Here is an 18373-nt window from a genome sequence, read left to right as displayed (position 1 = left end):
GGAAGGAAGAAAGACACACATACACAGTGCACCGGCAGAACAGATTTAAATGACTTGGGTATTATTCTGTGTTGTGAATTATCCACCCCACTGCTTCTCTCAAGAGTTGATTATGCCACTTTATGGAGGCCAGGAGAGCCCCCCAGCCTGGCCTGGAAATTTGTGAAGTGTTATGATGTGTTTAGAGGACAGAGGATAAGCACCTGACCGGGGTCAGGAGCGTTAGTGCAGGTTTCTGGGAGCCGCAAATCCACCTCTGCTTGTGCCTGGCCCTCCCTCTCCCCTGGCTGGGATTGAGCAGACATCCTTCCTGGGAGCCCAGACCACTGTCCCTCAGGTCCCCTAGGAGATCTGTCCCCGTGCAGGTTCTCCAGTTGGTCCAGTAGTAAGTGCAGGCTGGCCTGGCCCTGCCCTGCTGTTCAGTTGCTCAGAATCTCAGAACCGCAATTGTGAATCAGGTCTTTAGAAGCTACACCCGCAGCAGCCATGGAGCCAGGAAATGAGGCAGCCATTTCTGCAGGAGCTGGAATGGGCACTCCTCTCCCTTGACCCCAAAAGAAACTGAGGCCTAAATTGGTAGGAAATACCTAAAATAGTCTGAGTAATATGAAAGAATTTAAACCTTCAGAGGTAGGAGTCCTGGGGAAACAAACCTCACAGACCTTGCCCACTGCCACCTGCCAGGTGAGCTATAGAAGACCCCCCGAGGACAGCCTCTTATTCTAGCAGAGCCTGGAAAATACCAAAAAGTGTGGCCGCCTCCCTGTTCTCCCCTGGCCCACACTACCTGGGTCTCTCAGAGTTCTGTTCACTCAAAGATTCAGATTTCTTCATTAATCCAACAAAACTTGATTAGTGTCTGCTACGTGCCACACCTGACCTAGGGACGTGGATGTGGTAGGAGCTGCCCCAATGGCCCCAGACCCCCGGTGCTCCCTGGGCCTCTAGCTCAGAGGACTGGGCTGGGAGTGGTCCCCTGGTGGAGCAGGCCTTGGACAGCCCACCTCCTCATGTGGACCTGATTTACCCAGAGCAGTTAGCCACAGTCAGTGACTGACGGATGGGTCGATTATTTAAATGGAGACCATTGAAGGAGCCAAGGACCTCAGCCCAGCTACACAGCTCACCCTCTGGGTGACTTTGACGACAACTCCTTTGAAGCTCGGTTTCCTCGTCTATAGAGCCAATACGCCTGTCTCCTGTGACAGTCATAAAATATTAACGAGATGGCTTGTGGAACTAAATGCATGGCATCCAGAAGGTTAAGGTCAAATGCAGTATCACTAAAGCCAGGCATTCCAGCCACCTCACCTCACCTCCAGGCCATCAGAGAGACTGTGTGGCCGGAAGCCTGAAACTTTATGGGGCGGGGGGAGGGTGTCAGGCAGCGCCCTTTGCCACCCCACTTGTAGTCCTGTGTCGGGAGCGGGGAGATGAAGAGGCCAACCACAGGAGCCATCATTAGAACAAGAATCATGCAGCCAGCACAGCCGAGATGCACATAATTAGAAATTAGAAAAAGGTCAGATCACGTCATTATCAGCTCAATCAGCTGCCAAGTGCCACAGCCAGTTAATTTGGCATCTGTATTTTTTACAACCCCACACACGTAGCCCAACGGCCTGTAACTCTTTATCCGGACAGATATACTGCACAGCGGAGCAGGGACATAAAATGAGACCCCAAGCAAATGAGCTGAGATAATTGAGAGACTTATTTTTTATATATATGTGTGTCAGGGCGGCTTTCCTTTGCCCTTGAATGTTGACTTTCACAGATGGGATTGTCAGGAGGACACTAGGATCCCCCGAACTCTGTCCCACCCTGGGCGCTCGGGTCCTGCCTCCTCCCCAGCTCCCCCAGGCCCACCACGGACACGCGGGTCTTCCCCCTCCAGCTGGTCCCCTCCTCTCGTCCAAGCAAATCTCTGTGTCTACCTGCCCCGCTCCACGGTCTCTCAGATGAGTTCCCATGGGCACTGCTTACTAAGCTCTGCCAGAGCTGCTCAGAGACCAGAGAAGTTCCCAGAGTATAGGTTTCTGAGGGAACCTCCCTTCCCGGTTAGCCAGCTGCCCGAAAAGAAACTTAGAATCACAAAACGCTGGTGGGGAAACCACAAGCGTGGAAAGCAGCACACGCATTTTATAGAGGGGACACTGGAGTCTGGAGAAGGGCAGTGACTTGTCAGCATCCAGGTCTGCTGGCTCCTTGCACGCCATCACCCACCTCTCTGCTTCCCGGGGGGTAACAGAGGGCCTCATTTATACAGAGTACCACCAGCATCTCTCCCCCTGGTGCCCACGCTCTCTGACCCTCTCCACCTCCCCATTTCAGTGCCATGCGGGTGGCTTTCCACCCCCATGGTGGCTAAGCTGGAATGCTCCCCCGGGGATACCCTCACTCCAATTCCCACACCCACCCAGCGCTCACCAGGCCTCTGGCACCTGGCCCTCGGATCCCCTGCTTGGGCCCAGCAGCCTCTGACTGGCAGTTGGTTTCAGTCTGTAAAATTTGCAAGTTCCCCAAACCCCTTTGAAAGGTAAAAGCTTTTTGTTTTATAAAATCTGATTTACGGGCCCCCAGTGCAGGGCCGAGGTTTTATATATTATGCAAGATTTCAAACCGAAGCTGTAAAACGTACGGTTTCAGTTTCATGCATGGAATTTTTTTATGTGTAACTTTTTTTAACACTTATGGGGCACGTTTTAATGAGACCCTGGTGTGGCTTAAGGGACAGATTATAGCTGCCTGACCGCAAAGCCAGCTCCAAAATGGGGCCCCCCAGGCCCCTGGGCCCACTCTGAAGAGGCAGGGCCAGAGGCCAGAGGCTGTGAATAAGGAGACCAGGCGGAGCCCTGGGCCCACCGAGACCGCGGGCGGCCCCCTTCAGAGAGCCATTCCCTTCAGCCTTCCACCCACACTCTCTTCGCCCCGATGGGAGCAGAAAAATCCCACAAGACACCAGAACAGGGAAAGGAAATAATAATCAAAGCCAGTAATAATTAACATTTATCGTGCACTCACTGGGTGCCAGGTGCCGTTCTGAACACTTCACCTGTATTATCTTATTTAATCCTCTTCTCAGACCCACAAGGCACAGATTATTATTATCCCCGTTTTAAGATGGGGAGATTGAGACACGAGGCAAAATCACCAGCTCAAGACCACACAGCACATACGTGGGTCAAATACAGGCGTGGAGCCCGGGCCCACACTCAGCAGTGACGCAGCCCTAGAGCCAGTCTTTTCTTAGTGCTTCCTCTGCACTTGTCTTTAGTTCTTTTCTGGCCAGATCTCCTTTCGTCCTCAGTACAACTCTGAGGGTTGCTGTCGCTATCCTATTTTACAGATGAGGACGCCAAAGTGCAGAGATCACGTGAATTGTCCAGAGCGTCCCAGTAAGTGGAGGACCCCAGACCTAGCCTCCAAAACCCGCTGTTCTCTAGCACTCAGCTCTGCTGTTTAATTCTCACCATAGCCCTATGAGAGGGTTTTCATTATACCCATTTTACAGAAGGGGGAATCCAAGACCGAGAACCCTATAGTCAATAAGTTACAGAGCTGGGATTTGCACCAGGTGGGTGTAACTCCTGAAGCCCACCTCTTTCCCCTGAACCACAGTGCTTCTCCAAACTCTGGGGACGTGGGAAGGGAAGTGCCACATCGTGACTTGAAAGCATTTGACTTGTCCTGCATGGTGGCCTCCCTAAGCAGTCTTCAGGCTCTGGACTTAACCTTTCTTCCATGTCCCAGGCCTTGTTCCAGTGACCCCACCCTTCCAACTGCTCAGGCCAGGTCCGGCTGGTCTGGTCTGGAAAAATTCCTGAATAGGTTTTAGCTTTGGCTGCCCTAGTGACATGCAGGAAACGTCAGAGCACTTCAAGGAATGTGTGTTTCCCAATTTCTTCATCCGTAAATGAGGGAGAATATTCCAGCTTCCCAAATTGCAGAAGAAGGAGAGGGTAAACGGAATCTGCCCTCCAGGGCAAAGCTACCTCCCTCCCTAATTGCTGCCTGGAATCTCGCTGGTTACCTAATCTCTGAGCCTTGATCTCTTCATCTCTAGCAGAGTGATAACAATGCCTGTGTGTCCCCATGTTTCTGAGACTCAAATGAGGTAAAGGAGAGAGAAGCATTTTGCAAATTGTAAAGTGCTACGTATATAAATGTTTTGAAAGGCAAGGACTTATTACTATCAGATGAAGAGGCCGCAATCCTACAAGAGAGGCCACTTTTCAGAAAAGTACTTGATGGTGGGGGGGAGGGGCGTGTTGGCGTAAAGAATTCACATATAACACACAGCTACTTGTGTGCCCAGGACATACGTGTACATGATCTTATTCAGTGTTCACCACAACTCTACAGTGTAAGTATTACCTATCAGCTTACATTTTACAGATGAAGTTAAATGACTTGTCCAAAATACCCAGGCAGGAAATAGTAGATTCAGGATATCATGCCCTGCGACTTCCCAGAAAATGAGAGGCCCCGGTCCTGCGGGCTTTCCTGAGACTTGTGGGGCTCGTGCGCTGTGATATGAGACTGAAATGCAAGGGTGCATCTTGTTTTGCTTTTGTGAAGCCCTCTGCGAAGAAGAAGAGGGCTGTTTTTTTATTTTGAAAGAGAAGGGAGGGAGAGAAGCTGAAAGATGAAGCAAAACTGGGAGAAAAGGAATGAAGGATCCACTCATCACATTTGATGACGATATTAAATTAAATGGAATTGTTATTGCACTAGAAGATTTGGAATAACTTTTTACATGACACTGATCACTTAGGAAAAATAGTTTGATATGTCAGAGTTTTATTCTGATTTAGAGGCAAAAACCCAAAATTGCATAAAAATAAGATAGAGGATGATTTACTAAACATAAATATAGAAGAAAAAACTGAAGATGGATGATTCTTCCACTATCTGAAAATGGAACAGCAATAGAAAAGCCAACAGGATATTAGAAATCATTAAAAGAGGTTGCAAAAGTTTATATGCATTTGGTTCCCTGTGGTTTATAAAGCACTTTCACATTATTATCTCTTTTAGCCGTTATCAAATCTTGTGGGACAGGGATGAGGAAAACTGAGGCTCAGAGAAGTCGTGGAATTAGCCCAATGTCACCCAGTTTGTAAACAGTAGGTCTGGACTCAAATCCAAGCTGTCTGATGGTGAATCCCACAGGCTTTGTGCCAGGCCAGGCAGCTGCCCCACATTAATGGCATCGCCCATTTTTTCCTCTAATACTGAATACGTCCTACATATTCATTGCCTTGGAATACCATTATGATTTACTCTATGTTCTTAAATCTTTAAACCAAGTCTATTACCTCATAAAAAAGTAATCCTTCACCTGTGCTTTATTAGACCAAAATGTAGGTCCACTTTTGGCCACCGTGCACCAAATCTGATTTAAACACATTGCATGCGTATTTCATTTGAGCAAAGCTATTTTGGGTAGATTTTACTTTTTATTTTGTTCTACTTAATTGTATTTTCTGATTCTTTTTACCTAATAAGAATTTATTGGCTATAAACAGATAGGTGCACTTTTCTGTGTGTATGGATGTGTATGTGTGTGTATTCACGAAAAGATTTTAAAATGAATAAATAAAATGTTGATTGAAAATGAAGGATAGTCCAGTAACGGAAAGCTCAGAGAAAGAAGAAAGAAGAAATGAAAGGAAGGAAGGAAGGGAGGGAAGAAGAAGAAAGGTTTAAGGAATTAGGATTATTTTGTCTGGGGAAGACAAAGCTAACTGGGCAACTTATTTAAGTCAGAGGTCTTGTCCAGTGTTTGGCATATAATGAGACTCAATATTTGATGAATGTATAACATTAAATTAAGGGAGCTTGTATTGATGGTGCCTACAGAAGGCTGAGTCAGCACTGTATATTAAGGCAGGAGAGATTGCAATAAGTGTTCGGAAGAACTCAGCAGATTGAGAAAACATAGAGATGGTGTGAGGCGATAAGAGAGCCTCAGAAGAGAAGATGCAGCCATGTGTCTGGGAGGCTTTGGACCATCCGGTCACCTAGAGACTGGCCTAGATCATCTCACGTGGTCCCTTCCAGGACCATCAGAAGTCCCTGTAACGTTCAGAGAATCAGAAAACAGAAGGCACCTGACAGTCCAACCCCCTCTGTTTACGCATGGGGAAGCACGGTGAGGTACTCTGGCTCCTGGGGTCCAGGCCAGAGCAGCCGAATGCGGGAACATTGCCAGGGAGGGTTCTGGAAATCCTAAACTTTAGTTTCCCCAAGGCTGTTTGGTTCTCCTGGACGCCCCTACTTCCTGTCACTAAGCCACTTTCTCCCTAAACCACGCACCCTATCAACTGCCATTTTCTCTGTGTAAATCCTGAGACCCCTAGTTGCCGGTGAAGCAACACCAGGCAACCTGGCTTCATGTCCCAGCTCTGTCACTTACCGACTGTGTGACGTTAAGCAAGTAAACTTCTACCTCTGGCCTTCATTGCCTTCAACTGTAAAATATGGGCAATAATGGTACCTACTTGCAGAGGTGGTTATGTGGAATAAATCAGGCATGTGATGGGTTTAACACAGTCCCTGAGACGTAGTAAGAATAAGAAATGTTTGGGTATTGTTATCCATCAATCAGTCAATGAGTATTTATTAAACAGCATATACTGTCAGGTAGAAAATTTAGGCAAGAGCAAATAATTTATTCAGTGCCCGACTCCATCTTTTGGTCCAAATAATCTGGACTGAAGTCACTCTTCTCCTCTTTGCCTGGGACGGCACAGTCTCCTTTAGTCTCAGCCCCACGGAGGGGGCATCCCCTGAGGACAAGACCCTGTGACTGAGCCCTGCTTGAAAACACACAATTGTTGGTTTCTGTCTTTGAGTGACACTTAGTCTAATTCAGTACTCAATCCCTACCCATCAGACAATCCAAATGCCAACCCGGGGGCTCCTCAGTTGCTCCCCACTTGAAATGCAGATGCAGCAGGAGCCACGCAGCTCGACACACCTGATAGGATTCTCTGGGAGTGATGCCCATCCTTGTTTTCCTGGGCATCAAAATGCTGGCCAAAAGCTAAGAGGGATGCCTATATATTGCTTATGTCAACATAAATGGTCTCCAAGGCAAGCCCCACTTTTTTTTTTTTTTACTTTGTGTTTTGATAGAACTGTAGAGTCACTGGCAGTTGTAAGAATTAATACAGAGAATCCTGTTCCCCTTCTTGCATGACTAGAGTACAATTTGACAACCAGGAAATGACAATGGTATGATCCACCAACCTTATTCAAATTTCACCAGTTTTACATGCAGCCGTGTGTGTGTGTGTGTGTGTGTGTGTGTGTGTTTACTTCTGTGCCATTTTATCACATGTGTAGATTCATGGAAACACTATGGTAGTCAAGATACAGGGCAGTTCCTCCCTCTCTCCCCCACCACATCCCTTGGCAACCACTATTCTGTTCTCCATCTCTAAAATTTAGTCATTTCAAGAATGTTATATAAATGGCATCATACAGTATGTAACCTTCTGAGACTGGCTTTTTCTTTTCTGCTCAGCATAATTCCCTTTAAATCCATCCAAGTAGTTGAGTGTATCAGTAGTTTGTTCCTTTTTATTGCCTAGTACTATTTCGTGATATGGATGTACCATAGTTTCTTTATCCATTCACCTGTTGACGTGTATTTTGGTTGTTTCCAGTTTTGGGCTATTAGAATAAGGTTGTTTGGAATATTCACATACAGGTTTTGGGTGAGCAGATGTTTTTATTTTTCTGGGATAAATGCCCAAGAGTGCAATTGCTGAGCTGGATGGTATATTCAGTTTCATAAGAAACTGTTCTGCTGTTTTTCAGAGTGGCTGGACCATTTTTCATACCCACCAGCAACATATGAGTGGTCCCGTTTCTAATTCCTTGCCAGCATTTGGTGTTACCTCTATTTTTAATGTTAACCATTCTGATAGGTGTGTAGTGATATCTCATTGTGGTTTTAATTTGCATTTCCCTGATGGCTAATGACATTGAACATCTTTTCATGTGCTTATTTGCCATGTATATATACTCTTCAGTGAAATGTCTGATGTTGTCTTTTGCCCAAGTTCTAATTGGATTGCTTGTTATTTCACTGGCTAGTTTTGAGAGCTCTTTATATATTCTAGACATAAGTCCTTTGTCAGATATGTGGTTTGCAGGTATTTTCTCCCAGTCTGTAGTTTATCTTTTCATCTTCTTCACAGGGTCTTTTGAAGAGCAAACATTTTACATTTTGATGAGGTCCAATTCATCAAGTTTTCCTTTTCTGGGTCATGTTTTTGGTGTCAAGTCTAAGACCTCTTTGCCTAGCCCTAGGTCCTGATGATTTTCTCCTGGGTTTTTTTTTTTTTTTTTTTTTCTAAAAATTTTATAGTTGCATGTCTTACATTTCAGTCTTTGATCCATTTGAGTTAATTTTTGTATAAGACGTGAGATTTAAATCAAGGTTCACTGTTTTGCTTGTGGATATCCAATTGCTCCAACAACTTTTTTGAAAAGCAATTTGGCCATATTTATCATGAGCCAAAAGTATGTCCATAGCTTTTTTTCTGTCACTTCTGGGACCTTGTCCTAAGGAAATAATGCAGAAACACGAATAAGCTATAAGGTTGGAAGATAAGTCACTGTAACATTTTTTTAAATAAAATTTAAAAATTGGAATTAACCTAAATGCCCAACCATAAGGAATTGGCTAAGTGTGGCACACACATGGAATGATATGCAGCAATTTAAAATGTATTTACTCAATAACTTTCACCCATTCAACAAATATTTACTCAGTATCCACTTGTGTTAGTAACGAGGATAATGGGGTGAGCAAATTAGCCACCACCCCTCTCTTCTAGAAGCTTGCAGTCTAGAAGGGAGAATAGAGGAAGCATTCCTGCCACTTAGAAAAATACATCTGGTAAACTAAGGGGAAAAACAGGAAGGAAAATTGTACATACAAGGTGATTGAATCTATGTTGAAATACACGTGTGCGAAAAAGAACAAAAAAATCGTCATTCTTTTTAGGGTGATTAGATCAAGGGCAGTCTTTTTCATCCTCTGTTTTCCATACCTTCCATAGCACGTTCTTTTTATAATAATAACAACGATAAAGGGAAAAGCCTCGATTGAGAAATAGCTTCTTGCCTTGAAAAGGTTAGGAACGTCCACTTGAAGAGGCGGCAGACACACGTACCAAAGGGTACGGAAAAGGCCACCGCACCCAGCTAAGTCATGCTGGATGATGCGGTCAGTCAACATGTATTGATGGGGTGTCTGCTAGGTGACTGGCATCACATGAGGTACTCAGAATACGTGTTTAAGAATAGCCAGTCCCTGACTTCTTGGGGCTCTTGCAAAGAGCTCTGATCTCGGTCTTCCTCGTGCCTGTTCAAGGCCTCACACTTTGCAGCTCACACCTTCCCTCAGATGCTCCTCTCCACAAAACTGTACAGTTGTCAGGGAGCGCATAATGGTCCCCATTTGTCAGACAATGAGGCGCGGAGAGCTTAAGCACTTGGCCAAGGCCACACAGACTGTAAATGGCAGGCAGGGGGCTTGATACCTGGCCTTCTAACCTCTAAGGACAGTGCTGTTCTCAGAATACCACACCTGCCTCAAGAACAGCTGTGATAACAGTGAACTCAAAGCAAGGAAACAGTCGGCAGCTACCCACAAGGAGAATTTAAATCCTGCGGGTGGAAAGCGTATGTCCCTAGGGCGAGCATGGGCTCCTCTCTGTCCGTGTGCTTGGGACTTGGGGGGGGGGGTGTCAAGGCAGTGAGGGGACTGGGATCCAGACACCTGGGCTCACCTCTCCTCCCCCTCCACAGATGGTGAAGGCAATCCAGGTCCTGAGAATCCACCTGCTGGAGCTGGAGAAAGTCAATGAACTCTGCAAGGACTTTTGTAACCGTTACATCACCTGCCTCAAAACCAAGATGCACAGTGATAACCTGCTCAGGAATGACCTCGGGGGGCCCTACTCCCCCAACCAGCCCTCCATAAACCTTCACTCACAGGTAACACACAGGGCTGGGTCCTGTCTCCTAGCCAGGCTCCTAAGCGAGGTGTCAGAACATCTGAAGGTCCCGTGGAGACCTAGGAAAATGGTTTAGACTCCCTGTATCCTTTCACCCTGAGGTGAGAGGATCCTCTGATCCACTCCTCCTGCTATTTTCAGGCAGCTCAGTCCCTTTTTCACCCAGAGCTCAGCATGCCAGGGCATCAGTATTCCCTAGAAGATGACCAGATCTGAGAAGGACAATGTCCAAAGTGATTCCTGGCTTCCTGGTCCAAGATATCCCAAAAAATGAGCACGAGAGTTAAGGAGATGGAGAACTTTGCAGGAGGATGAGGCGGGGACGGAGCTGGGAGTGGACCCAGACATCCCAGCCTCACAGGCTTCTCAAGGGGACTGTGGCTTGATGAGCTCTCTGTGTTTTGGGAAGGAGAGTGTGGGGAAAGTGGGCCTTCCCTGAATCCTGCCCACCTAATAGGAGACAACAGCTTCCCACGGGACAACATTTCCCCAACCATTCTCTAGTTGCTCACTCCTGCCCTGGCACATCTGTCTCCCTGTGGTCCAGGGCCACTGTGTAAGTCACCTAAAGTCACCCCTCACGAGATTCACCTGCCACCTTCATCCTGGGAACTGGGAACTGTGGAAATGGCAGAGAATGGGCTCTCTCTCCAGGACAGAATATTTTCCCAAAACCTATAAACTAAGAAAGCTTCCTGGTGATACCTTCCCAACTCACTGGTGTCTATGTAAGCCCTAGACTCACCACTTTCTTCTTCTCCCACTGAGCTCTTGAGTCCAGGACAGACACATGGAGGGTCCCCCAGGAGGTTTGCACTAGCCTCTGCCCACGAGACAATCAGGCTTGGGGATACCGGTAAACTTTCTAAGAATGCTTGGTGAGAGGTGCTGGAAAGAATACCAAAGAAAGGTGGTGCCATTTTTATCCTTAAGTTTTAAGGATCGATACGTATAATCTATCTCTCTAGGTTGGTGGAGGCAGGGGAAAGGACATGGTGACCCCTAGGAGGCCAGCCATGCCTTGTACATTTTGATAGCAGGAATCGCATCGAACCCACCCCAGTGGGGTCTCTGTGGGACTTGATAGTGAGTACTGTATGGGACACGAGGCCGGAAGTTTATTTCCTCTTCCCATTGCTTGAAATCACCAAATCACTTTATTACAGATCTAAACTCAGCCGCCCAGGCTTCTGCTTGCTAATATTCTCTTGAAATAGACTCATTCCTTCAGAGTCTTATTGTACTTTCCTGTATGATCAAAATTAGCAAGAAACTTGCATAAAAGAGGACAATAATTGCTCAACGAGCATCTCGTTTGTAATTTATTAGTTTCTATTATTGTGGGTTACCATGGCGATGCTGCGCAGCCCCGGTGATGGGAGAGATGCAAGATAGGAGCCAAGGAGGCTGTGAGGCCTCACCAAATGGAGATGCACATTTTTATCAGTAATTTTCATGAAAATAATAAGTGAGGAGTTAATGAGATGGAAAGCCATCCTGTGGCTATTGTGAATTTGTTTTAAGTGTTGATCTAATTAGAATGCATCGGTCAGGAAAAGTAATGAGGATTTAGTGCCTCACAGAGATGTGAGGATCATATCAGAAAATTAGCACAAGTCTTTGGAAATAATCAGGTCCTTGGAGAGGCACTGGGTTTCCCCTCCTGGGCCCTCCAACCCCAGCTCGAGCTCTGGCATCGGGGGTGTACCAGGGCAGTGGGAGAAGAAAGGAGGGCCAGAGGGCTTTGCAGCCACAGTGGCCCCCTCAGGCTTGGGGTCCCCGGGCCGACAACTTCTCGTGCAGAAAGCAGGGTCACTGGAGACGCAGGTTAGCAGAGAAGGATAACGTGGGCTCTGGGTGAGCCGGGCCTCGGAGATGCTATCTGCAAAAATCAGTCCTCCTGGGGAATCCCTGCATTCAGTGCCTCTGAGCTTAGAGGAAAGAGGAAGGAACTTTGATTCCTATCACTGTAAACATCCCATCTGTGCCTGACAGTGAAGCTGGCCCTGGGGTGACCACTGCAGAAAGACCTCTGATCCGCTTAGAAAGAGGAACTCAGACAATCAGACACAAACAGAGACACCAAGAAAGAGAGGAGAAGACACTTAGCAAGGTGGTCCCATTTGCTGCTTCTCAGATTTGTCCCTTCATTTCCTCTCACTGGCCCCACCTACTTGTTCAGGCTTCAGTGGGTAAATAAGGTAATTACACACGAGCTGCTGTCATAGCTTCCTAACCTGCTCTTCTGTCTTCTCTGGCTACCTCGCAGCCCTCCTACACACACACACACACACACACACACACACACACACACACACAAATTCACTGCTGCTAGCTTTATCTTCTAAAGCTCTATTCAAGCCATTCTCCTGCTCGAAAACCCCAATCGTCCCCCAGGGTTTTCACATCCTTTCACTTGACATTTGATGCCCTCATAGGTCACTATTTTTCCACGCCTGTATGTTTGGGTGATGACCGCACACCTCTGCAGGACCAAACCCAGCCTCTTCCCCAAGGGCAATAATAAGGCTGCTCTCTCCATGGAGGCCTCCCTGACACCCCACCCCAAAGCATGGACTTTTCTTTCTCTCAACTAACTCCTGGGCACAGTGGGCCATTTACATGGTAAATATCCCATGTGACTTTACGTTTTCCTCTCCTGGTGAATGATAGGCAGCCAGTAAATATCTGTTGAAAGAAGTAATATGATGAGAAAGATAGAGAGAAATCAAGGGAGGCAAGAGGAAGGCAAAGGAGGAAAGGAGAAGTAGGGAGAAAGACAAAGGGAAAGAAAGACAAATATCAATGGTCACGTTTGAGAGGGAGGTACGAAGAAGCTGAAGAACTAGAGGAAAAGAACAACAAAGACAAAGAGACACAGACCGAGGAAGAGGAGAGTGAGGCTGAAGACAGGCAGAGGCAGAAAGGAGTTGGAAAGAGAGATGGCGGCAGTAGTGGGGGGAGGGGGAGGGGGTGGGGTCAGTGCAGCGTCCCAGGCGTGTGTCGGGGAGAAGGTGAGCAAGATGTGCCCTGCGCTGCCCCGTCCACATCCCCAGGTCAGGCTCCCATCTCTGCCTCACCAAGGTGGGCGCGGGCTGGCCTGGGCCTTCCTGGGAAGGAGAGACCCTCGGGGCCAAGAGAGTCAGTGCAGGAGGCAGGCCTGCCTGGGGTCCGGGCGTGGGAGCCAGCTCGGCAGAGGAGAGAGGAGGAGCATGGATGCGTGCGTGTGTGTGTGTGTGTGTGTGTGTGTGTCTGTGCACATATTCGTCATGGTTCGACCTTAATCCCCCCAGCCTGAAATAGCCGCGCCGAGCGCCAGCCTGGCCTGGGGAGGGGTGTCTCCCCTCAGGAACTTGATCCTCAGGATCAACATTCCAGCCGCCTGCCAGCTTTGTTGCAAACTGCTGGCTCATGGTTTTGCCTGTGTGCTAATCATTCAGCCTTGTGTTGCAAAGTGGGAGATGTTTTTTTATTCAAATTGGTCCCCCTCTCTCAGATGCCATACTGTGTCCCCATCCAGCTCTGTGAGGTCCGGGCATACTCCCCGCTTGGCCTTCCGTTTCTATGTGTGAGCTTTCTCCTAGGGGGTGGAAGGGGGTTCGGAGCGGGGGTGACTGCTTTCAGCAAGCAGGAAAGCTAAACCGGGGTTTCCAAGGACTTGGGCCACAGCCTGTTCTTTCCCCTCTGGAGGAGGCCACCCTGCCCTGCCTGCACCTAATGACACCCAGGATTCTTACTCGGCAGAACCCAGGCTTCCTGTGGGGGCAGATCCTCAGTGAAGAAGCCCTTCCTTGATGGCACCAAATAAACCATTCCACTGGAGAGACCCTCATGCCCGCCCCCCTCAAGCATTAGTTTGACCTGAAATCCATCCCTCTTTCCCCGTGGAGAGTAAACCTCAGCTCTGTTCCAGTGCAAATCAGGCGGAGCCACAGTTCTCATTCATTTGCCGAGCATTTAGGGGAAGCTTACTGTATGCACCGTGCTAGGTCCTGGGAGAACACGGGGAATTGTCCATGATGAGTGCCCAATCTCAGTGGGAGGGAGCTGGAGTCACACCCAAGAATCTAGATAAATTATGTGAACACAGAGTGCTCGGGGGCAAGGGGACCCTGAGGAAGGGCAGGAAGGCAGCCGCTGGAAGGGGTCTGGATTGAGCAAAGCATGTGTATGGCCTGAGGTTGCCCAGTCACCACTCAGCATCCTTCTTCCTCCCCGGGGAAAGCCCAGGCCCCAGCCTGCACGCCCTCATGGCCAGGGTCTGTTCCTGCCCAGAGACAGGACGAGCAAACCTCTGTAAGGATCAGATAGATAGGCCAGCAGGAGGACTTTCAAATCCTATTGTGATTGGAGAAGCTGTAGATTCACTGGCCCTGGGAGGACTTCCTAGAGGAGGGGGCATTTCAGGCAAGCTTGGGGGAGTGGAGGGCGGTTAGCAGACTACCTGGGAGCTCTCAGTGTGAATGTTCCCAGGGTAGAGAGAAGTCTGGAGAAGGTAAGGAACAGAGAGAGCCTTTCACAGTCCCTGCAGAGAAGGGGCCGGGGTATGGCGGGAACATCAGTCACTCATGCCACGTGCATCTGTTCAAGCACCTACTGAGCTTGCTGGGTTCCAAGGGCATGAAAACCACTGCGACACAATCTCTAACTGCGAACGTAATGATGGAGCATCTTGCAGCCAAATTTGTGGGAGGTTATGCTTTGAGTCTGATCACCACAGCCAATTGCCAAAGACTTTAAAGGCAGTGGAGAATGTAGGCAACGGGGTAAGGATTGGAGATGCGTTGGAGACAAATGAACCGACTCGCCACCTCTTGAGCTGCTCAAGGAAGAACTGGCAGAGAAAGGGGAGAACGTCCACGTTTATTGAGCTCCCTGGTCCCAGGCACTCTGGGTACCGGGTGCTTGACATAGATTATCTTGCTTATGCCTCACAACCAGCCTGCAAGGTGCACATTATTTTCTCCATTTTACACCCAAGGAAACGGAAACTCAGAGCAGTGAAGTCGCTGGTTCAAGGTCACACACCTAATAAGCAACAGAGTCAGGGATGAGTCTATTTTCATTTACTAGATGCTTTTACTTTTTCTGTGACACGTAGGAAGGAGAACCAAGGGTCCTGGGCACTGGGTGGGGAAGCATGACCCTACCTAGCTGTAGATCAGGGATTCAGAGACCAGTGAGTAAGAAACCAATTGCTCGGAAGCAAGAATTTGGATTTGCTAATAGACTGAAAGTAGGGAAGGGAGAGGCCACAGAGTAAGCACGGTTCTGAGATTCTGGGCTCAGCCGACCAGATGTAACTCTGCAGCTGTGCTACTCTCCAGAAAAATAGGAAGGGCACTAATCAGTACATCCTCACCTTGGGAAGGGGAAACTTACCTATTGACCCACAGAGTTTGCATTTTCAACATGAGCCGGAGGCCAAGGGGGTGGGAAGCCAGCACCTCAGCCCAGCCCCTGGAAGTTCTGCCCCGTGGTGGCCGAGCTGGGGGTGGTGACCCACCCTGCAAGGTCGCTGCTGAGATGAAAAGGGGACACCCCCAGACCCAAGTGACAGGAAGCTGAGTTCCGGGAGTTCCACTGCCTTGCTCCTTTATGGGCGTTAAGGCTGTCCCTTCTGGGTTCCTAGCCCCCCGGCCTCCGCTCAGGGGCCAGGACCCCAAGAGGGCGGCCCTGCCAGGCTCAGAAACCTGAGCGGCTCCCTCTTTCTGAGGGAATGTTCCTTAAGAGCAGCAGCTGCTGCCGTTCCCTTGAGACGAAAGCTCCCAACTGGAGTGGAACAGGAACAGGATTAGGTGGCTTGTTTACATGTGATTGGCTTCCCGGGTTTGGGAACCCAGCTTTTCCCAGCCTGAGACAGCACGCTGGCTCTGCCAGAACTGGAGGGACGCGGCCAAGAACGCGGTGTCTGGGGACAGCGGCAACGTCCCTGCCCCCCAAAGGCACACGCTCACCCCGTTCCAGGCTGAAGCCCACTCAGGCCACCCATCTGCTGAGCATCTATCACGCACCCAACGCTGTGCTAGACAGTTTGGGGGAATTCAAAGAAAGACCCCTCTTTCCCTCAAAAACCCTGCAACCAAGCAGGGGGAGGTGACACGCTCAGGAGCGAGAACCCTTGTGCTGCCTGCCCAGCATATCAGGCTGACAGGAAGCATTAAAGGAGTCAAGACGATGGGCCGAGGGCTTGCCTGGGTGGGTCAAGACAAGCTCTCCAGCAGACCAGCTCCCCACCCCCAGTCTAGGCAAGTTAGCAACAAACCCGTCCTCCTGGGAGGCTTGGGAGGCTTTGGGGAGGATGGTCTGGGCTGGTGGATCAGCAGAGACCCCTAGTGGCCTGGGGGTGGATGGCAGACAGCCGGGGCGCCCGCTCCGGCTGCCCCCCACTCCCTCCGCCCACTCACAATACATCCCAGGGAATGGCGTTGGTTTTTCTAAAATCCCCAACTGGAAGGGCCTTCGCAAGATCATCCAGTTCACTCCCCTGTCTCACAGGCATCCTAGTACAATAAAAATTACAGCTATTTCAAAATAAAGGAAAACTTTTCTAATCAGTCCTTTCCTTCACTCCTTCATTTCTTCTTACCATCGTGGTTTCTTCCAGGAGTTTCTTCCTTGAGTGGAAATTAAGTCTTCCCACGCAGCATAAGCCCTTTTGCTGTTAACAGTGAAGAAAGATGGCTCGAGGGGCTGACACAGCTCCACCTGGGCTGTCATCAGACCATCGTGTCAGAGTTCACAGTCATTGCCAGTTCATTTGTCCCCCGCCGTCTCCACCCTCCGCTTCCAAAAGTAATTGCAGAGCCTTTCACTTTTTCTTAGTAAGGGCTTCCTTTTGAACAAGTCATCTTTTTTTGTTCCAAAAATGAAATGTGGAGTAAAACTCACCCAGTGACCACTGTGGTTCAGCAAGAATGACTGATGGCCCCAGGAAGCCAGGGCCTGGAAGCTGGCCCACGGGTGGCGTCCAGGAGTGCAAGCTCTCAGCCGTCCTAAAGCTGCTCCCCTACCTCGCTCTGCCCCGCCCGAGAGGCTCTTGGTCTCTCTGTGTCTCTGGGAAACAGCACACAAGGAGCAGGAGTGGGATGAGGTCTGTGGAGCCCAGCTCGTTGATTTCCATCTGACTTCTGGTCACCTGGTCCATGCCCTAAAAGACGTCATTGCTGGGGAACTCTAAGTTTTCAGCTTTTTGGCCCATTTCCTACTAGAAAGTAAGAGACTGCATGCTCCCCAGCCCGATGGAACGGCTCCACCAGAGGAGCCGGGAAAGTGCCCATGATTCCCAGCCTTCTGGCAGTTTCCAGAGGCTTGCGGACACCACTGTCATGCTCCTGATCATGGCAAAGAATTCCTGGGCTGGATAACCAGCTTTCATTCCCTGGTTCCTGGACAACTCAAGCAGGGATGTGAGTCTCTGGATGTTGAAATGTCACTGAAACTACCAAATGTGCTTCTAGCCTCTTCATGAGGCCAAGGATCCTGGCAGGAAACAGCTCTGTGTGGGTCTAGACAGAGCACCATCTACCTGGTTTGGAGTCTGTTGAGACCCAGGAGGAAGCTGTCGGGAAGATAATAACACTGTGTGTTTAGCCAACATCTTCTCCCCAGGGGGCTCCCACTGCTGCTGTAGTAGCTCCTTCCTCAGAAAAGACCGGTACACGGTCTCCAGAGACGCAGCCCCACTGTCTCCATAGAGACAAGGTTCTAGCGGGCTGGAGACTAAGGCGTGACCAGAAATAGTTGCAAAGTCAAGTCACGGAGCTCGTCTGGGACAGAGACCGCAGCTTCGACTTCTGGGGCTTGGCCTTAGCCCAGGAACACCGAAGGCAGGGAGGCAGGAACGAAGGGGCATGTGTCAAGGCGTGACCACCACTGCTAGGCGTGCAGCCCTGGATGAACCTCTGCTGTTGCTAAGTAAGGAACCCACGAGGCCCTATGTGTCTAGGACAGGTTTTAAACCCTGGTTGTGCCATTCCCTAGTGGCGTGACTTTAGCCAAAGGAAGTGGGAAATGATTTATTGGGTGCCTAAATGTGCCAGGCACTGTGCTTACCTTGGAGCCTGGCTGTCTGACTCCAAAGCTCATCTCTCCATGGGAGCATCGGTGCTACACTTGGAGCCAGAAGACCTTGGTTCGAGGCAGAGCTATGTGACTCAAGAAGGTTACTTCCATTCTCTGGACCTCAATTCCTCTTCAGGCAAATAGAATAATCTCTCCTCTGCTGACCCCATAGTTAGTGGTGAGATTACAATGAAATAGCACGGTGAAAGAATGCTCTCTGATATTCAGTGTGTATGATAAATAGGTAGTTTTCAGACCCATCTGATCTT

The 18373-nt window shown here is 49.0% G+C and overlaps 1 protein-coding gene across 5 annotated transcripts in view; it reads left to right on the top strand.

Moving 5' to 3' along the window:
• PKNOX2 (PBX/knotted 1 homeobox 2) overlaps window positions 1-18373 on the top strand; it is a 258254-nt gene that overhangs the window by 215734 nt on the left and 24147 nt on the right. For all 5 annotated transcript variants that reach the window (XM_061203226.1, XM_061203224.1, XM_061203225.1 and 2 more), the window contains one exon: window positions 9832-10020. In XM_061203226.1, coding sequence (XP_061059209.1) covers window positions 9832-10020 — 189 coding nt within the window. The remainder of the gene's footprint in view (window positions 1-9831; window positions 10021-18373) is intronic.

The sequence above is a fragment of the Eubalaena glacialis genome, chromosome 10 (assembly GCF_028564815.1).
Source record: "Eubalaena glacialis isolate mEubGla1 chromosome 10, mEubGla1.1.hap2.+ XY, whole genome shotgun sequence".
NCBI lineage: Eukaryota > Metazoa > Chordata > Mammalia > Artiodactyla > Balaenidae > Eubalaena > Eubalaena glacialis.
This window is presented reverse-complemented; position numbering and strand designations above follow the sequence as displayed.